Here is a 23,440-nt window from a genome sequence, read left to right as displayed (position 1 = left end):
GCCTCAATTTATTTCCCATTTTATTTCATTGCTTGGGGAATCCTGACCTAATCTGCTACTAGCCCTTGCAGTGATGCGTGCACTAGATTTCAAAGGTTGGGTCCAAATTCCAAATCCCCCCTCCCCACCCCCTTGAATGATTTAGGTATAGGTTCATAAACCTTTTTGAACTGAGGGTACACTGATCAAAATTGTTACCAATGAGAGGCTTGCCTGTGGGGGTTTCATTGACTTCTACTCCTATTTAGGAAGGGGGTGGTCTGGGGTTCCTCCAGCAGAGAAAAATATGAATATGTAGGTCCAATTGTGCATTCTGGAGCCACGAACCTCCCCCCCCCCCCCCCACGACCTTGCGCACGTCATTGAGCTCTTTGGATATAGTGCGTTAAAGATATCACTACTTACATCGTCTGTGTCATTTTGGTTGCTATGGAAGGATCCTTACCGCACAGAAAAGTTAAGCATCATATGTACGTAGTTGCAGCTATCACATCACGTGCTTATAGTTTACATTAAGTTATTATCACTTATAATTATGTCCACATACACATAACCGAAGAGTAACATTGAAATAAATAAGCTATAAACTATTTGTTTAATTAATTATTGTATCTAACGTGATTCAAAGATAAACAGACACTATATAGTTAAAGCAAAATCTTCCCCAAACAGAATGCTTTTTATTTGCCAGCAATTCAAACTTGGTTAATCATTCCCGCATGTTGACTTCAATCAACTGGATGAATTACATCTTAATCAAGTTCACGTACAATCGTCTATACCAAGTAGATATTAAAAGAGTGGAGTCCGCTGAAAAATAATTATAACTATATAGTCTAGTTAAATATGAGGCAAAAGAATGCAAGCTATGCTCTACGTCTAGGCTACACGCTGGTAAAAAATCTCAAAGTATCACGGTCGACAAAAGAAATATGGCGAGATATATTGGTTGAAAGATAACAACCGAGTTATAGCGAATTGTTTGCCCCTGTTTGGAAACCATAGCAAAATTGCGCAAGAAATTATGATTTGCTGGGCTGTGACACATTCTCTGTTTGCAGCATAATGATGTCATTGAATGATGAACTAAAATCTGCAGAAGACTACTTCTAAATGAAGAGTGAATAAGCGATCTATAGCAGAGTATCTACAAGATGAAATGTCCGTTCATGCATGCTAGGGTCAATTCTATTCTAAGGCTGTAACTCTATAGGGCGTAATGAAACTATGCTGCCACCCGTGGATATAGGATAGAATAATATACATGCAAATAAGCTATTTTTATATATAAATATATATATATATATATATATAGATATATATATATATATATATATATATATATATAGATATATAGATATATATATATATATATAAATATATATATATATATATATATATATATATATATATATATATCTACCCAATCCTCGGGTGGCAAATTATGTTTGTGAGTGGACCGTATGCACGGTACAATGGAGATGAATTGGCTGTCGATGGGTGCATCAGGCTCATTTATAAGATTGGCCTACCTTCCTCTGCCGGCGTCATTTGACAAGAGGTGATGATATTGGTGCGTTCTATAATAAGTGTAAAAGGCGGCCTGGGATTATCACCTTGGGTGAACTCCAAACACATGTAAGGGAAGGAAGTGCTAGGCTCAAGCCCTCTGAGATTAAATTTTGTTTCAACATCGAATATTAACTTTCTATTTCTTTTCAGTGGTCTGCCTTGTGCTTTTCGTTCAAGGACTTGGGGGCGATAGTCATATTTTGAACCATGCCCAGAAGGATTTTGACTGCCAAAGATACCAACCCGCCAGAGACCCTTTCCCCTGCCCATATTGTCAGAAATACGAGATGAAGTCACGTTAACCCTGACACGGACGTCACTTTCTGCTCCGACCCTAATGGTAAGAGGATTGATGGTCCATTCGAATAGGGTAACATGGATGGTCGTGGCATCCGTAACATCTGGGAAGAAAGCCAAGAACATAATCATTATTTTCTTCAACATCTTTCAGAAATGAAGTTCCACTATTCTACCATGACTACCCATCCCTCCCCCCCCCCCGGCCTCAACCATTCCCAATCGAGATACTCCTGCAATATAAGTACCAACCTAAAATTTCATAGGCTGGTCTCATATGGACACCAAACATTCGATACCCCCCCCCCCCCCCGCGTGTTAATGCTCATCCCACACACGAGGTGAGCGTCGAAAGTGTTGCGAGAATAGACAGTCAGTGGAGGGGGGGGGGGTCTAATCAACATCTTTGTGTACGTTTGGTAGTTTTTCTGAAGGTGGGCGTAAAACTAGATTAGCCTGATCAATCTTCAATGAGTGTTTAAAGCTTCAAGCTGAAAACTGCTTGTCAAAATTGAAAGAAAGAAAACAAAGTCAAATGTGTTCATTCATTCTTCCAGTATTTGGATTTAAAACCTTATCGTTAAAATGATCCTGATGTGTGTTCTTGTATTTATCATTAGTGTTACTGTTTCAGCTCTTTGTTTGGTCATTATACAGCTGGGGAAACTTGCAAACTTCAGATAGACATGATCGTACGTTTTAAACTCCTTCTTCAACTTATTGTTCTTTATTTAATAGCGTTAGCCATTTTATGAATTACCTTGATCAGATCAGACCTTCGAAATAAACCAGAGGTTGCCAGTTTGGCAAAAATGACAAATTGAGCGTTTATCAAATTTCCTTGGCCAAAGGAAGGAAAATAAAAGTTCCGGCCAAACGGAATTTTGTCGTTTTTATTTTTTACTTATACTTTTAAATGATCTATCAAATTTAAGAAACCTAGTAGCTGAGAACTGTTAAGTTACTCGAGAGAACATTTCAAAAATGTCATGCTGTCCAATCCAACTAAAGGTTGCATATAAGCATACGCGTCAGTGAAAACAGCATTTTAATTTACCACGTATCATTCGCTAATCTTCAGCTAATATAAGAGAAACCCAATTGCAAAGAATTGCGAACCCACATACTTGCTACGTATAGTATAACCGGTTAGTTGTCATGAAATAACAGCTCCTTCGTATGTCGCGTGATTTTTTGCCCGATTTGCAAAAATAGCGTCGTCGAAAAACTGGCAATCCTGTTACTATATGTTCACTTTATGTTACCATGTCAATCAGAAGCTATAAATAAGCGTGTGTTTATTTATTATTATTTATTTTATTTTTTATGATGTGCGTCTGTCATATCTCTAAAGTCAAAAGTGGGCGTTTGATATGGGTTTTGACAACCATCATACATGTGATAAATTTTTTTACCATGCTGGGTTGTTTATAAGTTTTCTAATGGATCTAAATAAAAAGAAACTCTTTGAGTGTTTTTTTGTCACCTTTGGGGTACTTCCCATCTAGAGAAAACTTGAACTATGACCGCGACTTCTTGGAATAGAAAACAAAAATAACAAACAAATGTGACCCAAAGGGCACCTAAAATGACTTCTGAAACAAACTTAATAACATAACTGCGTAGGTTGGTGTTACAAGACAAACAATTTCCCTTGCTTAAAAAAAATCGAAATGACTGGACGTGTTTCAAACTTTCTACTGCTTAGTTGCGGGGCTTTATCCTGAGGATTTCCATTTAAGTGGCTGCTCTCTGATTGAAAACGTCGACTCGACGGCACAATTGGTTTTACTCCTACTGTAGCAGTATCCTATGGTCAGTCCGTAAGAGGTATGATACCAGATCAAGTTTGGTATGTGACTAGTAAGGGGGGGGGGGGGGGCATTAGTTGCTACCGCCCCAGATATCTAGCCTGCGGTGTTGGGTCTTGAAACAAGCGACGCATTTGGCGCCTCGGACTAAACGAACACTTTTCTTTGACCAAAAGGATATGGACGCCTTCTGTACCTCAACATGGTCGCGTCTTTGGCGCCTTAAACCGCCCCATGTAGTGACGCACCGGTTCCATTTACATAATAATGTGAGAGTAGAATTCATCACGATTCTTGCTCATTACCATTTTCCAGTCATGTGACATATGTTCACCAATGTGGCTTCGCAGTTAAACAACGCGTGATCGATGAAACGTTGGATAATGACACATTATCGACCTCCGTAAAACGTTAACCAGAAAATGAATAAAAAAAAAAAAAAAAACGAAATGCATAATCAAGAAAGAAGCGACGAGAAAATGCCCATTGCGGATTTTAGAAGAAACGTAACATAGAAATTTAGATTATGTTACACGACGGTCTGATTTCTACCATGCACATGATCTTGAGCCATGAGGTCTGTCTGGTAGGCATCCTCCCCCCCCCCCCCCAACCCCCACGTCATACTATAGTCGGTTCGCCTTCAGTGAGATACTGCGAGTCGTATACTACCAAATGTTGAAGAGGCAAAGCTTCTGTGTCTGACCAGGGAGTTGTTATGGAAACAACTCCCTGGTCCGTGACACGAAATTATAAAATGAAGAACCGTTCGGTTTTTTTGAAAGTTTCCTTTCAAAAATGTGATTAATACTAAAATGAAAACATAAATGTCTGGATGACAACACATTTAAATTTAGAAGTTGAATCTAATCCAGATAAGTCCATCTTTCCACCCAGTTGGGCCCTTTGTTTAAAGTTAAATTAAAAAAAAAAAAATGTATACTCTCATGTCATGATTCAAAGCAATTTGTACATAACAATATAAAAATCCGGTTTCTATTAGAGAAAAGGTTAGGAACTATTCGTACTGTCAAAACGAGTGCATTGAAACACGATGATATAGAGTACAGCATACACTGGTATTAGCATTGGAAAATTGTCCCAAACTCGTCGTTAAATAAGAAGCTAAAGGAATTAGGTGATTTACTTAGATCAATTGCAATTTTTGTAGTTGATTCCTACTCTGAACCCAGTTTTCTTTTCTCCCCCCCCCCCCCCATTCCACTTAATCTGCTTAATGCCTATTACATATAGGTTATTTTTTTTTGAGAAAAGCCACACAGGTAAGAACCCGGGCACGAAAACCAAACTACCAAACAACTGATCCGCTCTCAACCCAGTCCCCTTGCATAGAGCCTCTGTGACTGTGTAATCATCGTCGGGCGTGTATCAACATTCCCCTCTAAAGGGAAGAGATACTACACATGATCTTAGCAAAATGCCGGGAAGCTATTACATATATCTTTACGTACTATATATACAGAGAGTACATCAATACCATCATGCAGCAGACCTACTTGGTGTATAGTCTATTTCTATTGTTAGAACTCTTCATACAGAGTGAATTATCAGCGACGGCCATTCAGGATCATATAAACAGTATTTATAGCTATGAGTAGGATTGTTTTGAAACAAAGGAATGTTAATCTAATCTATTCTGTAGTACTGATCACAGTAGGATCCTAATTATCTTACCTCAAAGGCATTTTATTCACACCACGAGTCACCGTGTATATAATATATAATTAAAAGCATATCTGGGTAACAACAATGATAAATATGTACATGTTTCTTTCATATATAGTTTCTTATTTAAATTCCACAATATTGGCAACGGATTTTTTCCATTAGCTGTCTCGATGAATTGAGTATACAGCCATGTATGAGTGTATATATATATATATATATATATATATATATATATATATATATATATATATATATATATATATATATATATATATATATATATATATACATATACATATATATATATATATATATATATATATATATATATATATATATATATATATATATTCAGGTAGGTCTATGTGATGGTTATATATACCCGTTGTCATATAGGCTTAAGAGGAGGGGAGAAGCGAGGGCGCCGCGTTGGGGCCTGTCAGCAGTGGTGGGGTGTGTTGTTGGTTTTGCTTAACTTTAATCTAATATGGGATGGAAGGGGGTGGGGCGACCGTTTACCAACAATGTCACTTCCCTGTGTACGATAACACTGAACGAGCGACGCGGACCATGCTCCGCCTTGTTAACGTTTTAACCGCTGACATAAGATCGAACTTATAGGGATAAAATTTACTCGAACCCCAAATTGAATTATTGTCCTCTCACACCTACCCCCCCCCCCACCCATGCCATCCCCACCACCGTAGCATGAAACGGTGACATTTCCACTCCATAAAATTCTCTTGCGCTGAATTTGACGCCATGAAAATTAAAATAAAAACTGCATGAATAGACCGCGTTAGGAATCCCAGAATTTGCTCACTTTGCATATGTGTAACAATACTCCCCCCCCCCCACCCTAATTCACTGCCCAGGAATTGAGTGTAGGTGTACCATCCGTAGCGACAGTCCGCAAACTATAGGGTGTGACCTCAGAGTGGGTCACCATTTTTCCAGACGACGAACATTTTATTTCAAATAATTATTGCAGCTTGTCGACGGAAATCGAGAAATTTTTATTTTTTTACGTAAAGTCCGTATGGTCCAAGAAAGCTTTCATTTATTCTGCAGTACATCTATCCTGACGGGTGTGAGTCTGGTGAATCGAGGCTCAGTCGATCCGCAGAAGAGATCCTGGGTCTTGAGCCTAAACGGTTAGGGACCGTTAGTATGAATTATGCATGCCGGTTACATAGAGCTTGTTAAAATTTCAGGTTAACTCTTAATAATTGTTTTTGAACTGCCATCACTTAAACAAAAACCTAAAGTGATATATGACGTCATGGCAACTGACAAGTTCTTAAAAAGAAAAAGGCGTTGTTTTCTTGATATGAAGTTTTTCGGCTATGCAAGTAAAGGAAATTAAGGTTTAACTGAAATCCACGCATATTATGAGCATACTAACATTTTGTATAGATTACAGAACTTAGAAGATGTGGTTTATACGAAATTCCTAACTCATTACTTCTTGGACGGTGGTTACCTGCTCGCTGTGTTTCATTGCTTTTTGGGATTTTGTTCCACATGTACATGACCCCCACATGTCAGCCTGACTCATCAGATGAAAAAAACATATTGCAAACGATATGTATGACATGTTGCTATAGTTACCATCAATAACTGTAACATTCTTTGCTTGAGTCAGCTAAAATACTGAGATAAATTACGTCATTTTAGTGATAAATCACCATCATGACTCACGGATAACATTTTGCAAAACATTTACAGAAAATCCCGTCATTTAAATATTAAAACACTCCGTTGTGCAAATGACGTTCGATAACGCACAAGGATACGTGGCAGAGAATCGGAAGGAAAAGTGAGGATGAGATGGGGCTGCGAGGGCGGGGGGGGGGGAGGAGGGAGGGGACGTACTTATAGAGTATAATGGTAAAAACCTCAAAGTAAGTAACTAGTGTAAGATTTACAGCATCTCGACCACATCCGCACTGCCACCACTCACACACACAATTTGGTCATTAATATATAGGGCTGACGTCACTCGGAAAAAAAAGTGAACGCGAAGGAAATAGCCAGATGTACTTCTATGTGACTAGACGTGACGTCATGCACAAACTGGCAATTTCAAGATTTACAGCCATCCGTAGAAAGGAGGCATAAAGACTTTAAAATTAAACATAAAACTGATAAACATGAAGGTAAAAAGAAAAAAACTAAAGGTTTCTCTCTTTCTGTCCCTCTCCACCTCTCTCTCTCTCTCATCAGAAAAACGTTAATAGTCGAAGATAAAGACTTGTCAATACGAGACCAAATGTTTTTGGTAACACTCCAAATAGTAAAGGTCAATGCATTTGATGTCTTCGATATGGAGACAAACAGGAAACAACCACGAAGGGAAAATGCACAAGCAACAAAAATCAGATTCTGTTGTTTATTTGTTACATACAGACTGTACGATGTTCATTTATATGTTACATATACATACTGTATACGATGATTTTGTGATGCGAACCTTTTAATCGCAGTGAAAACTGTTTGTAATACTTTGAATTACATTAAAGTGTTTATTACATTACATAGACAGAATTACATATAGAAAGATGACATATAGACAGATTACATATAGAAAGATTACATATAGAAAGATTACATATAGAAAGATTACATATAGAAAGATTACATATAGAAAGATTACATATAGAAAGATTACATATAGAAAGATTACATATAGAAAGATTACATATAGAAAGATTACATATAGAAAGATTACATATAGAAAGATTACATATAGAAAGATTACATATAGAAAGATTACATATAGAAAGATTACATATAGAAAGATTACATATAGAAAGATTACATATAGAAAGATTACATATAGAAAGATTACATATAGAAAGATTACATATAGAAAGATTACATATAGAAAGATTACATATAGAAAGATTACATAGAGAAAAATTACATATAGAAAGATTACATAGAGAAAAATTACATATAGAAAGATTACATATAGAAAGATTACATATAGAAAGATTACATATAGAAAGATTACATATAGAAAGATTACATATAGAAAGATTACATATAGAAAGATTACATATAGTCACACAAACGTTTCGTGACATGTTAGGCTGCGGTTCTTTGAAATCTTATAGGCCTAACTGCTAAACTAAAAGTAATATTCAATTATAATATCGATGTTTGTAAAAGTATAAAGTGGGTCACATACGTCATATATGTGTTACAGGTCAAAGTTGAGTGGCGGCATCTGATATATGACCGGTATCGATAGCTAATCTAGCTTACACGTGTCATTTTTGTCTGTGTATCTCAAAAAGACCTAAAATAATGTTAATCAGTTTTCGAGGCAGACAGATTCACACTCACACCCAGATGCCCCCAGACATTTATTATCAGAATTTGATTTACGAACGTCACGGTCGTAAACGCAGCAGTATAAACAATAAAACAAAATAGTTGCTGATCACCATATTAGACAAATCTTGTATTACATTCATACATACATCTATACATGTAATATAACAATTCATCACAGCTACTAATGGTGATGAAAACTTACAACGAGAAATGAACAACTATTAGTAATATAATAACATACACACACAAAAAAAAGAAGATTTTGATATCATTTGGCAAAACTTACCTATTGCGAGAAGAAACAACAGCAGACAACTACATGGAAGCGCCATCTTTTCCTAATCGACTGCTAACTTCAACCGTCGTCACAACAAGTCTGTTTGATAGTTCCGAATGAAGATACTGACGTGCACCAGTCGCGGCATGTACGGAGATGAGGAAAAAAACTTAGCTAGGTCAGAAGTCGAGATGATAGGTATACCTATTAATATCCGGTTGACGTGAACAACGTATAGCAGATTCGCTAATGAATTCTCGGAAAGTGGGAAATTTTGAATGGGGATATTTTCTCAACATTTTGGCTTCACTATTTTTACCCCCAAAAAATGTTCGCGTTAATAGTATAAATTGAAAAAAAAAAGCATCAGAAATGTTTAATTCTGCCAAGAACGAAGAAAGATTTTGTTACCCTTTAATTAAAAGGAATATGCTTCAATTAGGTTATGGATAGTTTGCTAGAAGTTTCGGACTTACCCTTGATCAACGCAAATATATTAGAACTACTCGTGTATATAATGGCGTATTCCCATTAACGATTATATTGGTGACGTAATGCTTTATAGGCCTATATGCATCTGTGGCGTTTGCGAACCACTGTTTGGGGTGGAGTGGGATGGGGGGGGGGGGGGGGAGTTGACAGCATATTTTGTTTCTCATTTCTGTTTTTCTTCTCTCAAGAATAACAAAATGAAATCAAAATTAAAGTAAAAAATACGTAGTTACATAAGTAACATGCTTTGTTAATAATAATGATAACATACTTGTACATAAATATAACAAAAAAAAAACAATAGAAAAATGTTTGGGTATCTTTCAATAAACCAAAAATTGTTAAAATAAGTGCAGGAAATTATACTATGGGAGCCAGAACTTTTCCCATTTATCCCCAGTCATGTTGCTTGAAAGAATATATTTTTGCTGCAAAAAATAATCTTTAAGAAACTGATGTTTGTTATTGACTGAAGGACTCAGGCGCGTAGCCAAGGGGGGGGGGCGAAGGGGGCGGCCGCCCCCCCCCCCCCCTTGAGCATATTTATTACAAATTTTTTAAAGGTTTTTATGATATCGCTAGTATTTTCAAAAGAGAAAATGCTAAGATGCAACTTACAAGGCATGGGAAGTGCCATTTCCGGCGATCTGGGAGGCATTTACAGCCAAAATTTTCTTGTACGCTTCGCGCCAATCATGGGGCGCTACGCTTAGATAGTTTGCAATGCGGAATCTACAGTTTCGCCCCTCCCTTGGCAAATTCCTGGCTACGCGCCTGGAAGGACTTAATGTTTGAAAGAAAAGATGAAATAGCATATTGCTGTGCATGAAGTATGGTCACACCATCATTGTATAACCCAGTCCGTTTCGTGATTAAAATAAGGAACCAATGATATAATTTTTTTGTGTTTTGGGGGGAAATTAAACGATAATAAACTATCATCATGACCTAAAAATACAATTTGTCTGGTATATTGAAACTGATGCTGGTTTCAAGAACAATTTGATTCAAAACGAAGATCATGCTTGGATACGACTTGAAGTTTCAAATTGTTGTTGGCGCTAGTTTCGTTCCCCCGTCTGGTCTAATTTTGTGTTTTCGACTTGAAATCGGGACCTCTGCTGAGAATTTGAAAACAACCAACTGAGAACGTATGTCAAAGGTCACTGAACTGTTTTGACTTCCGACTTTTTTTTACCTTGACGCAAACAGAAATGTTTGTAAATGTTTACCTACCAGCTGCTTCATCGTGTGTATATCTACGGAGACGTTCATGTGCCGTCATAATGTTAAGATCGCGCTATAAATATAAACTAAACACAGTTTTTCCGACGAAATGATTAAGTCACTTAATATGTTATTAATGTTAAAAATTTGTACAAAATTTATCAGTTCCGTAAATTCACTAATTAATTAACCTTATCTTACAGTTGCAAAAAAATCAACACTTTGCAGAAAATCTGCTGAGATAATTGTGTTAATATCTTTTACCATTTCTACGGCACCTTAACAGCTCCGTATATAACTGCATAATGTTTCACAAGCTAGGCAGGCAGAGGAGGTGCAAATGTCGTCACGTAATGCAGAGGTCTCGTCTTCACACAGATGTTTTCACGCGATATTACACAATTCGTTTATATAGCAAAACAGAATCATTCAGTCCAAGACAATCTCTAAGAAACTGGAGAAGTATCGTTTTCGGGTTTCTGTCACGATATCTTCATGTCCATAAAAAAAAACCCATTATAAAGCAATCACGTAAAGAAAATCATTTGAAAGACATTGAAATAATTAAATTGTTTTATATACTTTAATTATCTCATATTATACGGAAACATCTGAGAGCCAAGAATGGAATTCCATTTTCCTCAAAAATATGGACGATTTCGTGAAAATTGTGGATCATTATCAATACTATACCGTGCGTACAGCATACATAAACTTTCTCCGATGGATGGATGCCTTGTATAGGTTAGCTAACAAGACCAAAATGTTATCAGAGTATTATATGTAAAGACCGATTTCACGTCAACATGAACATTTCCAAAAAAGAGATATAAGGTGAAAAACGTGCATATGCAACAACAACAACAACAACAAACGCTATAGAATTTTCAATAATATTTCAGCCACCATTCAATTTGATTCACATATAGCCCAGAAAGCTACCATGTTGCATACAGAATCAACGGCGTCGAAAGCCAGGCCGTGTCCCGGGGACAATTGTGTCCATGGATACCCCATTTTTTATGTCTTCATTTTAGCTGATACATATATCATAAAACATATTTCATATAAAACACATCGTTTCTTCATATCATATTCCCCGTGTCCCATGATAATTCCTGACATTCCCTGTGTCCCCTAACAATTGACCTTAGGCTTCAGAGGGAAAACCCCTCTGATCTGTCCTGCATCGAAAGAAACTGGAGGATGGGGAGCCCTGGTTACACGGAATGGCAAAGGCCGTTCTGTTGTTTCTGAGTGGCAACACCCCCCCCCCCCCAATCCCCGTTGGCAGCAGAGAAATGACTGTATAGGGATGAACACCAACCGTACCGGGGGAGCCTATACTTCATGGTGGTAGAGCGCAAGCCTGGAAATGCCTGAAATCTCTAGTTTGAATCCCGTTTCGTAGTCAAAATCTTTGCTAGATTAAATTCGTTATAATTTCCCAGTCAGGTTATAGAGGGATGACTACCAACCGTAAGAGGCGGCGGGATAGCTCAGTTGGCAGAGCTGAGTGAAAGGTGTCTATAAAATTTCCAGTTCAAAGTCAGTTTTCCGCTGTTCATTTAATGCTATTAATCAAAGTTCAAACTCTTTAAAAGAGGGCGGTATTAACAACAAGAATACATTTTTTTTTTAAATGACGTGAATGACGCGATGAGCTTCGCAGACAGGTGGGTGATCGAAACATATAAGTCAGCTGGAGTTCAACTTTGATTAGCTTAAAAATAGCTTAATAACTTAAGAATACCAGCCTGATACTTAAAGAACCTGTCGGATAGCCATTGTTTCCTTTTAGTTTTCTTCTTTAATTTGTGTTGACCATAACCTTTTATTTCTCACAGTAAATAGGATGGGAATACACAACTCCTTAACAGTACGAAATATTCCCTTTATCATTCGGTTTCTTTATAAGATTTTGTATGTGAAATTTGATTGACTGCAGAGAACACCTGTTATTGATATCTCTTGACCATTGCGGCGTTCCAAAAGCTCGCGCAACTACGCGACGCAGATATGGCTGGGGCAGGACCTTGACCAAGAGCTAAAATGAAAACTCCCCGGTAGCAAAGGAAGAAAAATTTACTGTGTCATGCCATTACCTTGACATTTGTAATACACTATATCTTTAAATATTTGTTCGTTCGCCAAATCCTTCTTTTATTTCCGCTCACGTCCGTTCAATAGCTTTGTTGAAACTTAAAACTTGAACTTAAAAGGCCGAAAAGAAATTATAAATAAACAGCGCGCACGTAACCCTGCAACTGAGAGCGTATATTATGTCACGATATGTTAGAGCAGTGGTGGGCAACCTTTTTGAATGAAAGGGCCAGGTATAAGGAGTGAACCTAACCAACGACCTGCTGTTCATTTCAAACATTTGACTCCGAGGACTTTCAAGCAATATGGGTGTGTGTACTTAATCTATATTCACAAAAACATAATGTCAATACAGTACAGTTGATAATTAATGGGGATAATAGGCCTACCTGACATCATCATTAGTGCCGATGAATTCTAAGCAGCTAGCTCGTTTTATTGTGATGATGTAAAATAGATTGATATTTTGTCTTTTTCATGAGACATCTCACGGGCCGCACAAAAATCACTTGTAGGCCGCATGTGGCCCGCGGGCCGTAGGTTGCCCACCCCTGTGTTAGAGGTACTGTCCCATCGGGCACGGTGCTTACGCAATAGCCGTTCCCGGTGCATTCGAAAATGCGCAGCCGCATTTCCAATTTCCACTACTCCCATCAAGCTGTACGTTAATGTAGTTATATATATACGACACTATTGGTGGTCATTATGGTCACTTTACGGGTGTTATTTTTTCTGTTACTTTTTCCCCATGTTTCTCTTTAATGTTGTCCCAATCAGTCGCTATAAATGTTGTCTTTCCTTTTTTTTCCGTCGGATCTATAGTTGTATATTTTGCTCTGTTTGGTTTGCTTTATAAATTCAGCAAGCTGCCAAGTTTGATTCCGATATTATAACCATATCTTCATGTCAATGTTTCTGAGGCTTTTAGTTAATTTATTTGTCCTTCTTTCTTCCCGCTTGGACATCAGCTAAATGACGAGTATATGCTCCCTGACATATTTCATAAACTCCCCTCTGTGTTCTTAAAATGGCGATGTCAGCTGTTCGAAATTGTGAACCTTTTTCTAAAATATCTTACGACTGCCAAAACTGCGGGCATCGGCAAGTATTCTACGGTATCTGAAAGGGGACATTTCATGCATCATGCAGCCGACGGTAAAAGTGATGGTTCTGTAAAAACGTAAAGGTCGACAATTATAGAAGAAAAGGGACCTTTTTGTATTGACCACGCCCTAATATTAAAGTTACCGTAGTCTGATAGTGATGAAATCACATTATTGCATTCACCTTCTTACATACAAGAAGAAACCGTTCGCAACAGATCCCAGTGAGTATACAGAGCACGAACCCAGAGGCATGTGGTCCGGTGGAGGGGGGGGGCACAATAGGTCTATATAGGTTGGATGGAGGCCTGGAAAAGGTCCGAGGGCTCCAGAGAGAAAAGAATGTGCTGCTACTTCAATATGTATGTGCTATGCAATTTTGCCTCCCAGGTATGTCATATAACGGGATTCTCGGAATCCGTTAGATTGGTATACAATAATATTCTGTTTATTGTTATCATATCCTTTCTTTCTGCCTCTTTTTTTTTACTATTGAAAGAATCATTTAAATAAATAATGAATTTTGGAAGATTTAAATATTGAAAAGAAAAAGGTCTTGTGAGGGGCAAACTTATCGTGACTTGGTTCTGTCTCTGGCGTGGGTGTTATTGGAAGGTGGAGGGTCCGGTGGGTATCGAGACATCTAGCACGAAACAGCACAGCATGGAACGTCATCCTTCTGGCGTATCGTTTATCGTCAATTCATCAAAACATCTGATCATATATATATATATATATATATATATATATATATATATATATATATATATATATATATATATATATATATATATATATATATATATATATATATATATATATGTACAAATATATATTACGGTATATATATATATATATATATATATATATATAAATATATATATATATATATATATATATATATATATATATATATATATATATATATATATACATATATACATATATATATATGAAAGGTGGATCATATATATAATATGATCAGATGTTTTAAAAATAAATTGAGTTATTAAGTTATTCTATAATTATGCATACAGCAGTAGTTTCGATTCAGATTACTCACATCTTTGAGTGATTTATGTTTATGGAAACAGGGTTTAGGAAAAACAGAGTATGAATTCAAAATATCATATTGTTCTGGTTTAAATCTTTGTGTCGCCGTTACAGCTGTGTGACCAAGGATCAAGGCCTAATATTGGTCTCCATTTTGGAGACAAACAGCACAAGCATTATCACTTCGTTATCTATATTAAAGAATGGTCTTTGTATATAGTTCGGTGTATATGTTCAGACCCGTAGCCAGAGTTTTAAGGGAGGGGAATACAAAATTATCTACCGTCTGCTTTGGGGAGGAGTCTTCTTGACCACTCTCTTTTAGTTTTGGTAAAGGGCTGAGATGCAAAGTGGTGCTACTATTTTCATCATGTTTACTGCATTTGTGTAAATTCCTGACCGTCCCGTTGCTTCCTGAAAATGTTGATGCAGCGGGGGGGGGGGGGGATATGGAAGGGTGCATGGTGGGGACACTCCGCCCTTTCGTTATCATCTGAACGCATACCAGTTTGCGCCCATCGATCATGAAACATCAAGACGAATCCGCATTAAACCTCAGTAAGGGATTTGGCAATTTAGCGTTGAGTTAGTTGTAATTTTAACAGTTAGAATTTAACGACATCATATCGGAGCAATATTTTGTTATCCAACCATTAACCATGTTCAAGTGTGAAGTTCAGCAACTCGATAATATATATGCAATGATAACAATCGTCAAGTTGTAGCCTTAGCGTAAGGAGTCAACTCGACAAAGAAATATACAAATTATTCGAGATGTCGAGTTATACTAACACGCTAAATTGTACAACTCGCTTGTCCATTCAGCACCACCGTATATAGGATTAGATAAGAAATTGCACAGTTTCTTAAGATCGACTTCGTGTCCTGCCCTTGCCTACACGATGTACTGCGAGTGAAAAACAATTTGAAAGACAATCGAAAGCCCGTAACTTAATTTATACAGTGATTGATCGGTAATGTAAAGTACACTTGTCGTACAACAACAAATATAGTCATTACATTTCGTCGTTTCAACAGATTTATGCAAATGTTAAAATGTGACAATTGTCTGAAAGATCTTGAAATGACAACTAATTACGTATCGTTATTTCCACAATACCAACTGTTTTAGGCTTAGATATTCTGATCTTGGTGTCATGTTTAAAGTTGCCGTATTTTTAGGTGACCTTTCTCGACAATATTTATGATAATGTTTATGATATTTATGATATCTATAGGATTGCCGTGGATTAAGACACGTACCCTATATGAATAAAGTGTATTTTAATATTTAGTAAGGTATGTTCCCCCGAAAGATAATAAAGGGCGGCATTGAAGAACTTAGCATGCATAGACTCCGGATGTGTGACCTGATTAATTCACAGATGACATTGCAAGGGTCCTACCTGTACCGCGTAAGATTAGTCACCGGGGTTTCTACTCGCAATGCGTAAGTTTGGCATGTAATATACATTTTTGAGTAGTCGAATAAGAACTGTATTTCAGAATACGTTAACAAAATATATAAATGTGTTCCTTATGCGTCATTTGCCGTACTATTTACGTTACCCCTATCAACATAATGGTACTAACCTACAAAAGCTCTATAGGTACATGGGCTATTATTGTACAGCAGGTTAGCAATTTCTGTATCGGACAAAACATATTTTAACATTTAAAGACATGTTAACTACATAATATTCATAGTATATATTTATAATATAGTAATATTTATAGTCATTGCCGACTTTCAATTCGCAGTCCCTCTCACAAGTTTGCAAGGTCGGTAAAAGTGACTTTATTAGTTTCCCGTTTCGGGAAACTAATAAAGTATATCACTAGTCGACAAAGAAGAAAGAAAAAGAGAGTACCATCGCAATTGCAATGAACTGTCATCATTTAGCCACATGTTAGCATGCACAGTATTGAATAATGAGTATTGAGTTTCTTGCGAGCGATTTGTCTACTTCTTGTAGTATAGATTTTCGTGGCTATGCACCCACCCCACCCATCCCCACCCCCCCCCATAACCCAACTGCCACGTCATTCTCATTCATTTATTCTCGGGGGTTAAAAAATTATTCACATTACATCAGGCACTTAGTTCGATTTTCACATGAGTTGGTGGACAATGTTTGGCTGTATGAGGTAAAGGAATATCCAGCAACTGGCGGAAATTGAAAGCAAATAGTCTCAGATTGTATTTCCTTATACCTTTTCGTCATAAAACCGTGCTGAATCAAGTCTAGTCTATAAAATGATATTATTCGTGTATGTATATATAAATTTAAATTCAAATGTAAACTATTATATATCCGATCGAACATTTATAGTTAACTCTGAGGGCTTTACATCCCTAGGCCTATATCCACTGACCACATTCAACCTCAGGAAAGGAACGCATTGCAAAGACATCAGAATGTAAGCTCAGTGCATAGGGATCCATGTAAGAGAAGGTATATATATATATATATATATATATATATATATATATATATATATATATATATATATATATATATATATATATATATATATAGAAGGCCGGTAAAATATGGCGTCCGAATGGTCAACACAGTCGCAAGGACGGGATTTTTCAATCGTGCTGGTACATTTCTCTTTGGAATGTTTAATAGCCATGGAAGATTATAAATGCTTCGCAAATCTCTGCTTAACGTTTAAAACGATTTAGGACATTCTTTAATTGATGCATATTTGATGATTTATGCATATTTTACCACCGCCCTCCCCACCCACCCCCCCCCCCACGGTCAAAATGATATGTAAATGTTTCCAGAGTCCAGGTACGCCCGTGTAATGACAACCGTCTGTGTTAATATTATAGAAGAAGGTAACATTCAAGAGCAACACAGTGGATCTGTACCGGTAACGATTCCATAAATTCGTATCTAGTTAACCAAAAGAAGAACATTAGAATGCGTCATAAACAAATGATCAAAGTACAGATTAACAACACATACGTTTACATATGTTTTCATCAATTTCTAATTTGTTGAAAATCTTCACGTGGAATTTTAAATTCTAGGCCCCCCCTCCCCGGCCCCCAAATTTCACAAATCATCCAGTGTGTCGTTTAATCACATAACCACAATATAATGTTGATAAAATATAAGATGTTTACAATTTCTAGATCATGCGTAGTGTAATCTGACATTTTGTGAAAGAATTGCCTAATGTACCGTTGGTATATTCAATAACAACAGGACCCTATGTGTTTTCTTAACTGTGTCCTTCATCAAAAGTTAAATTTCTTTGAAAAGTTCATGTAGAACTTTAATGTTAAATGTCACCGTAATTGTCACACAACATCTGGTTTGTCGTTTAACCACCGGTGCTATATGTACTTCGACAATAACATTTATAACATTCGCCTGACAATCCAAAAATGATGTGTAGATGAGTTTATACTCATGTGTGTAAACGAGCCAGAGATTTCCGACCCTGATAATATCCTGTTGGCTACTTCCTTCCTTCTATCGCCTGATAGATTTAAACTTAAATATGTATGTTACATTTCGTGCAAATGTGAAAAACGGTGACCATTTCTACATACACTGTAAGAATGCGCGATTGGCTTTTCTTCTACAAAACTGCAATTTAATATATACTCCAAACATCAGTTTCTCTGTCGATATCTGCTTGTTTTCATGCAGTTGCATAAAGAAATATTCATTAATTTCGCAGGGGATATACAAAATATTCTGTATATATACAGGTGCGTATCCGGGGGGCGTTGGGGGCGCGCGCCCCCCGGGTAAGAAAAAGAGAAGAGAAAAAGAGAGAAGAAAAAAGGAAAAAAGAGGGGAAAAAAGAGGAGGAGGAGAGGAAGGAAGGGAAAAGAAAAAGAAGAAAGAGAGAAAAAGGAGAAAAAGAGGGAGTAAAGGCAAAACGCGAAGACACCGGGAAGAGAAAGAAGAACAGTGACATCATTACAGCGCTGAAGGGTACCCAGTGACGGATCAATGATTTCGTAAAAGTGTGACTCACCCTACCCCTTACACCGACAACTCCATTTTTTGACGTTTCCATTTTCCTCTCTCACTAATGATCTATATATATACTATATAAGGTCTATCATAACGCGTGTGTAGAATTGTGCTATGAAACCAACTGTGGCTGGTCTCGAACTCGACCGTGTCGTCGGGGAACATGACTCATTTTGGGATGGGGGCGACCGCCCGCCCCCCCCCCCCATTCAGCATTTTTTAAATGATATCGCTAAGAAATTTCAAAATAGAAAGTGCTTAGAGGCAACTAACAAGGCCTGGGAAGTGTCATTTCCAGCGATCTGGGAGACATTTTCGGCCAAAATTTGCTTGTACGCTTCGCGCCAACCTATGGTGGCGCTACGCTTAGATAATTTGCCTACAGGCTTCGCCCCTCCCTTGGCAAATTCCTCGCTACGCGCCTGTTCGAATTTGTAACGCAAACAGCAGATATCACATCATATCAGTGAGCATGAAAATGGCGTTCCAGGATGAAAAGCCTCAAAACTGTCCGACTTGCCTGAAAAAATAGCCAAAAATTTTCGCGCGCTTCGCGCGAGTTCAACGTGTTCATGTCAATATCATATAAGCAAGCATCGGTTATTACATCGCATGCCATCATGTACCGTACGGTCCGTTCAAATTGCGCAGTATACCGCGGGATGCTAATGTAAACAACGACATGTCTCATGTAGATGTATAAAAAGCAGGGAGGTCCAATTATATCAAAACTCTCTTTTACATTAATAATGGCGAATTAGGGCCTGCACCCCCGCCGCGCAGTTGCGGAGCGTCTATACGGTCAGGGGGGCGGATGCCCCCCTGACGGACACAAATGGACTGCTGGCGCCTTTTTCAGCTCTTTACCACTTTTTACTTATTCTAGATTATTGACTTTTTTATTGCGCTCTCATCTACTTATTGACATTTCTCACATTTTGTTGGTGTAATTTGGCGATGACACCTTATTCTTCGTTTATCTGCAAATTAGTAAGGCCCGGAAAGGGTCATTTCCGGCGATCTAGGGAGTATCTTTACTCAAAAATTTTTGTACGCTACGCGCCAACCTGTGGTGGCGCTCCGCTTAGATAGTGTCGAAAGCGCCCCTTCAGACCATTCTCGCCACTCCTGACAAATACCCCTAGCTCCGCCACTGCCGCCGCGCCTCCTACGCCTATGTGTGTAGTGTTCGGTTTCGGAAATATCTGCTATTTTTTTCATTTCCTTCAACCAAGTTTTATAATAGCCGTTATAACAGGTTTTAATATTTGTACACCAATAAATTAAGTGTGTCTGAATTTTCGAAACTTTCTGACCAACATGCTACATCACACTTCCCTCTACTCGTGCAATTTTGACCGGTCTGTTAGGGGTTGAAGGAAGTTTTTTCTATATTGGTTGTCCATAGATGAAATTTTGTACAACATTATGGGTATGTTTTGAAGTGAGTTTATTCACGAGAAATGTGAATTTTCAAATTCTGAACAAATATGGGGCTTAAAACCTTGAAAAGTGGGGCTGACGGGTATTGTGGGCCGCGACGTAGAATCACCTACAACTGAAGCAAAGACCCACAGGAGATGCGATCAGGTCGAACATGATGTGTGCCGGGTTGACAATCTTCAAAAAGGTTATGGATGGAAAAAAAAACTATTAGGAAATACTTGGTTCTCAGGCAAAAAGTGTACATCTGGTTGGTCATTTCAAGCCCAAGAAGTGCCGTTTCCGGTGATCTGGGGGGTTTCAAAACAAGAAATTTTCTTGTACGCTGCGCGCCAACCGATGGTGGCGCTCCGCTTAGATAGTAATTCGCGCCCCCCGGGTTTGAAAATCCTGGATACGCGCCTGATATATATATCAAACTGTAAAATCAAGTTGTTAATTAAGCGAGCATAGCCAAATAGTTATAACCACATTGACCCCCTTGAGGTGCAAGACCCCAGGGCTACATAGAGTGCGAAGCAATCGGCATAAATAACAAATTTCCGAAAAAGGTAAGTTCAATATATCGTGTATCCACGCAAAGTTGGTAAAGGGGTGCAAAGTATATTTTCTTCGAATAGGGGGAGCTAGTAGTGTAAAAGGAAACATGCCACTGCTTTTTTTTTCACAATTGAAAGGCATGTACATTTCCATCGGAATCAAAGAACGCAGTTCCTTCACAAAGAAGAACATTGGCGATCGAAGATGTGAATAATTAGGTGTATTCAATTACGTGATATTAAAGCATGCCATGGGAGTACATCATTGAGTGGTATCATTGTTGCAAATTGTCCATATAGCTGTTCAAACAAAGAATGATACACTAGGGGCATTACGGAGCTGTGTGGAACGATGGTTAGAGGGCAGTAGTCCTATAATAGTAAAGGTATCTCGACAGACACTTATACAGCAGTCCCACGGAACCATACGGTTTTGTTCTACGGAGGCCCGGTAGTCAAGTATGTATTATGATTTTGCTAATTTGTTGTAACGAATTAATCAACTCGTTATTTCGAATTCTTAATACCTAATAATGAGTTACTAATAATTTAAATCATTTAATAATTTAAATTGCTAATTCGTAATAAAGAATGTCAAATTTGTTACAGTGACGATTCCATAATAGCGAATTACTTATTGTTAATATCATCATTTGCAGATTTGTTACATCGAAATGTTTCTTTTTTTTTATTACTTGTGTTTTTGTCTTAATTTAATACTAAATGTGAGACTGTACAGATGAGATGTTGTTACACAACTTCGGGTGGCGCTATACAAATATGGGAATCTGTAAAGGTAGGCTACGTCTCTGGCGGGAATCAGAGCCATATATATATATATTTACCCTCCATGGTTTTGATACGTCTTTGTTTGGTTTTTTGGCGCGTTTCCACGTTGACATAGTCGGTCCAGGTTAATGTATACGCCGATGATCTACTACATTCTACCTGGATGGATCACTATATAGTACGAAAACGCACCAACTATGGAAGGTCATGTGACGTGCTCCAAAGGTGTTACTTACCCAATAATTAGAACTTTGTCAGTTCGATCGAACTTACAAAGTTCTAATTATTGGGTAAGTAATACCGCATGGGAACACGTCACATGACACTCCATAGTTGGTGCGTCGAAGAGATAGGTGTTCCATTGACAATAGAACGCCACTATCAGGGGTAGAAGCCGGGGTATGGGGGACTTGGGGCACGTGCCCCCACTTTTTTCCAAAATAGCAAATGTTCCCTACTGGCAAATAAAATGTGCCACTTTGATGAAGAACTGTCTTTGGATATCTTAAGCCTTTGTAAATTTTAATATTTTATTTTAATTATTTAGTTTAATCCGTACATGCTATTTTAAAATGGCATCCCATATCTTTTTGTAGCAATCTCAATAAATAGTATTGATAGCATACTAACACAACATATAAATTTAAGTGATATGGCCGGTGTGTATCGGTTTATAGCATAACGAGTGGTGGTTGTGGAATGAGAAAGTGCCCCTCTGATGTTGTGCTCCCCCCCCCCCACTTTGTTTTGTTGCATTTCTGTGGCATGGACATAACCATATCGGTCCGTGTTGCTATGCTAATTGTACGCAGGCGCGGTATGCCCTTGTGTCAGATCGTTCTGCTGTACAACGTATAGTTTTATTCAATGCATAGCCTTATTATCGTCATTCTTGTTCATTTTGTCATTTACATTGGTTTCAGACTTTTAACTATGATAAACGTAAATAAAGACGGGGTACAATTTCGAGACAGTTGTTGGTTATTTTTCTTCCATTTTCTTTTGTTGTTGTTAAATTGTAACATTCTGAGATGAAAATTAATGTTTACTGTTTTTTGTATGAATGAACAGGGTTAATGAACGGTCTACCGTGAGTTTATCGCAGGGTAAACCACGGTAAACCATTATGAAAACCATTTTAATTCGACCATATGGAGCGTACTACTATAAATAGGTGGCGCTATATATGAATGTGGGCAAGTATTTAATATGAATGATGAATCAACATACGGTTGTGGCGAGGATGGAATCAGAATCTCCTACAATCACTCGGCCCAAATGACATAGGCCTATTGAATGGCCGGTGGAAAGGGCCCCTATCGGGCGGGGAACGGTTAGGATATCAACCAACGAATACGAAAGAATAAATAAAGTTATCTATAAATAAACTAAATATATATAAAATATGCATGGTTAATATGTCAAAATCTGCATGCATATATGTATAAATAAAAATATACATAATACCGCGTCAGCATTTTAGTAATGAATTAATCGATGCCCCCAGCTTCGCTTGTAGGAATCGTAGATATTTCCCCGTGGTTTTGTGAAATTTTATTTTGTTCGCGTATGCATATAACAGTAAAGTTGACATACACGCTACAATTACATTGACACAAGCTCAGTCAGTATGAACGTATTTGCACACTTGAGCAGCTACAACGCAGTTACAGTATTGCGGACACCTAGCCAATTT

General features: G+C 37.6%; 1 protein-coding gene across 4 annotated transcripts in view; it reads right to left on the bottom strand.

Annotated features, from left to right (window-relative positions):
* Positions 1-9,155, bottom strand: part of LOC139966615 (uncharacterized) — a 52,786-nt gene extending 43,631 nt beyond the window's left edge. The window contains exons 1-2 of one of the 4 annotated variants that reach the window (XM_071969836.1): positions 8,998-9,133; positions 1,533-1,973 (exon numbers count right to left, since the gene is read on the bottom strand). In XM_071969836.1, coding sequence (XP_071825937.1) covers positions 1,533-1,973; positions 8,998-9,043 — 487 coding nt within the window. In that variant the 5' untranslated portion in view covers positions 9,044-9,133. Of the gene's footprint in view, positions 1-1,532; positions 1,974-8,997 lie in introns of all 4 variants that reach the window. The other 3 variants (XM_071969838.1, XM_071969834.1, XM_071969837.1) reach the window with 3 other exon arrangements.
* Positions 9,156-23,440: the final 14,285 nt, after the last annotated feature.

This window comes from Apostichopus japonicus, chromosome 4, assembly GCF_037975245.1.
Source record: "Apostichopus japonicus isolate 1M-3 chromosome 4, ASM3797524v1, whole genome shotgun sequence".
Classification (NCBI taxonomy): Eukaryota; Metazoa; Echinodermata; class Holothuroidea; order Aspidochirotida; family Stichopodidae; genus Apostichopus; species Apostichopus japonicus.
This window is presented reverse-complemented; position numbering and strand designations above follow the sequence as displayed.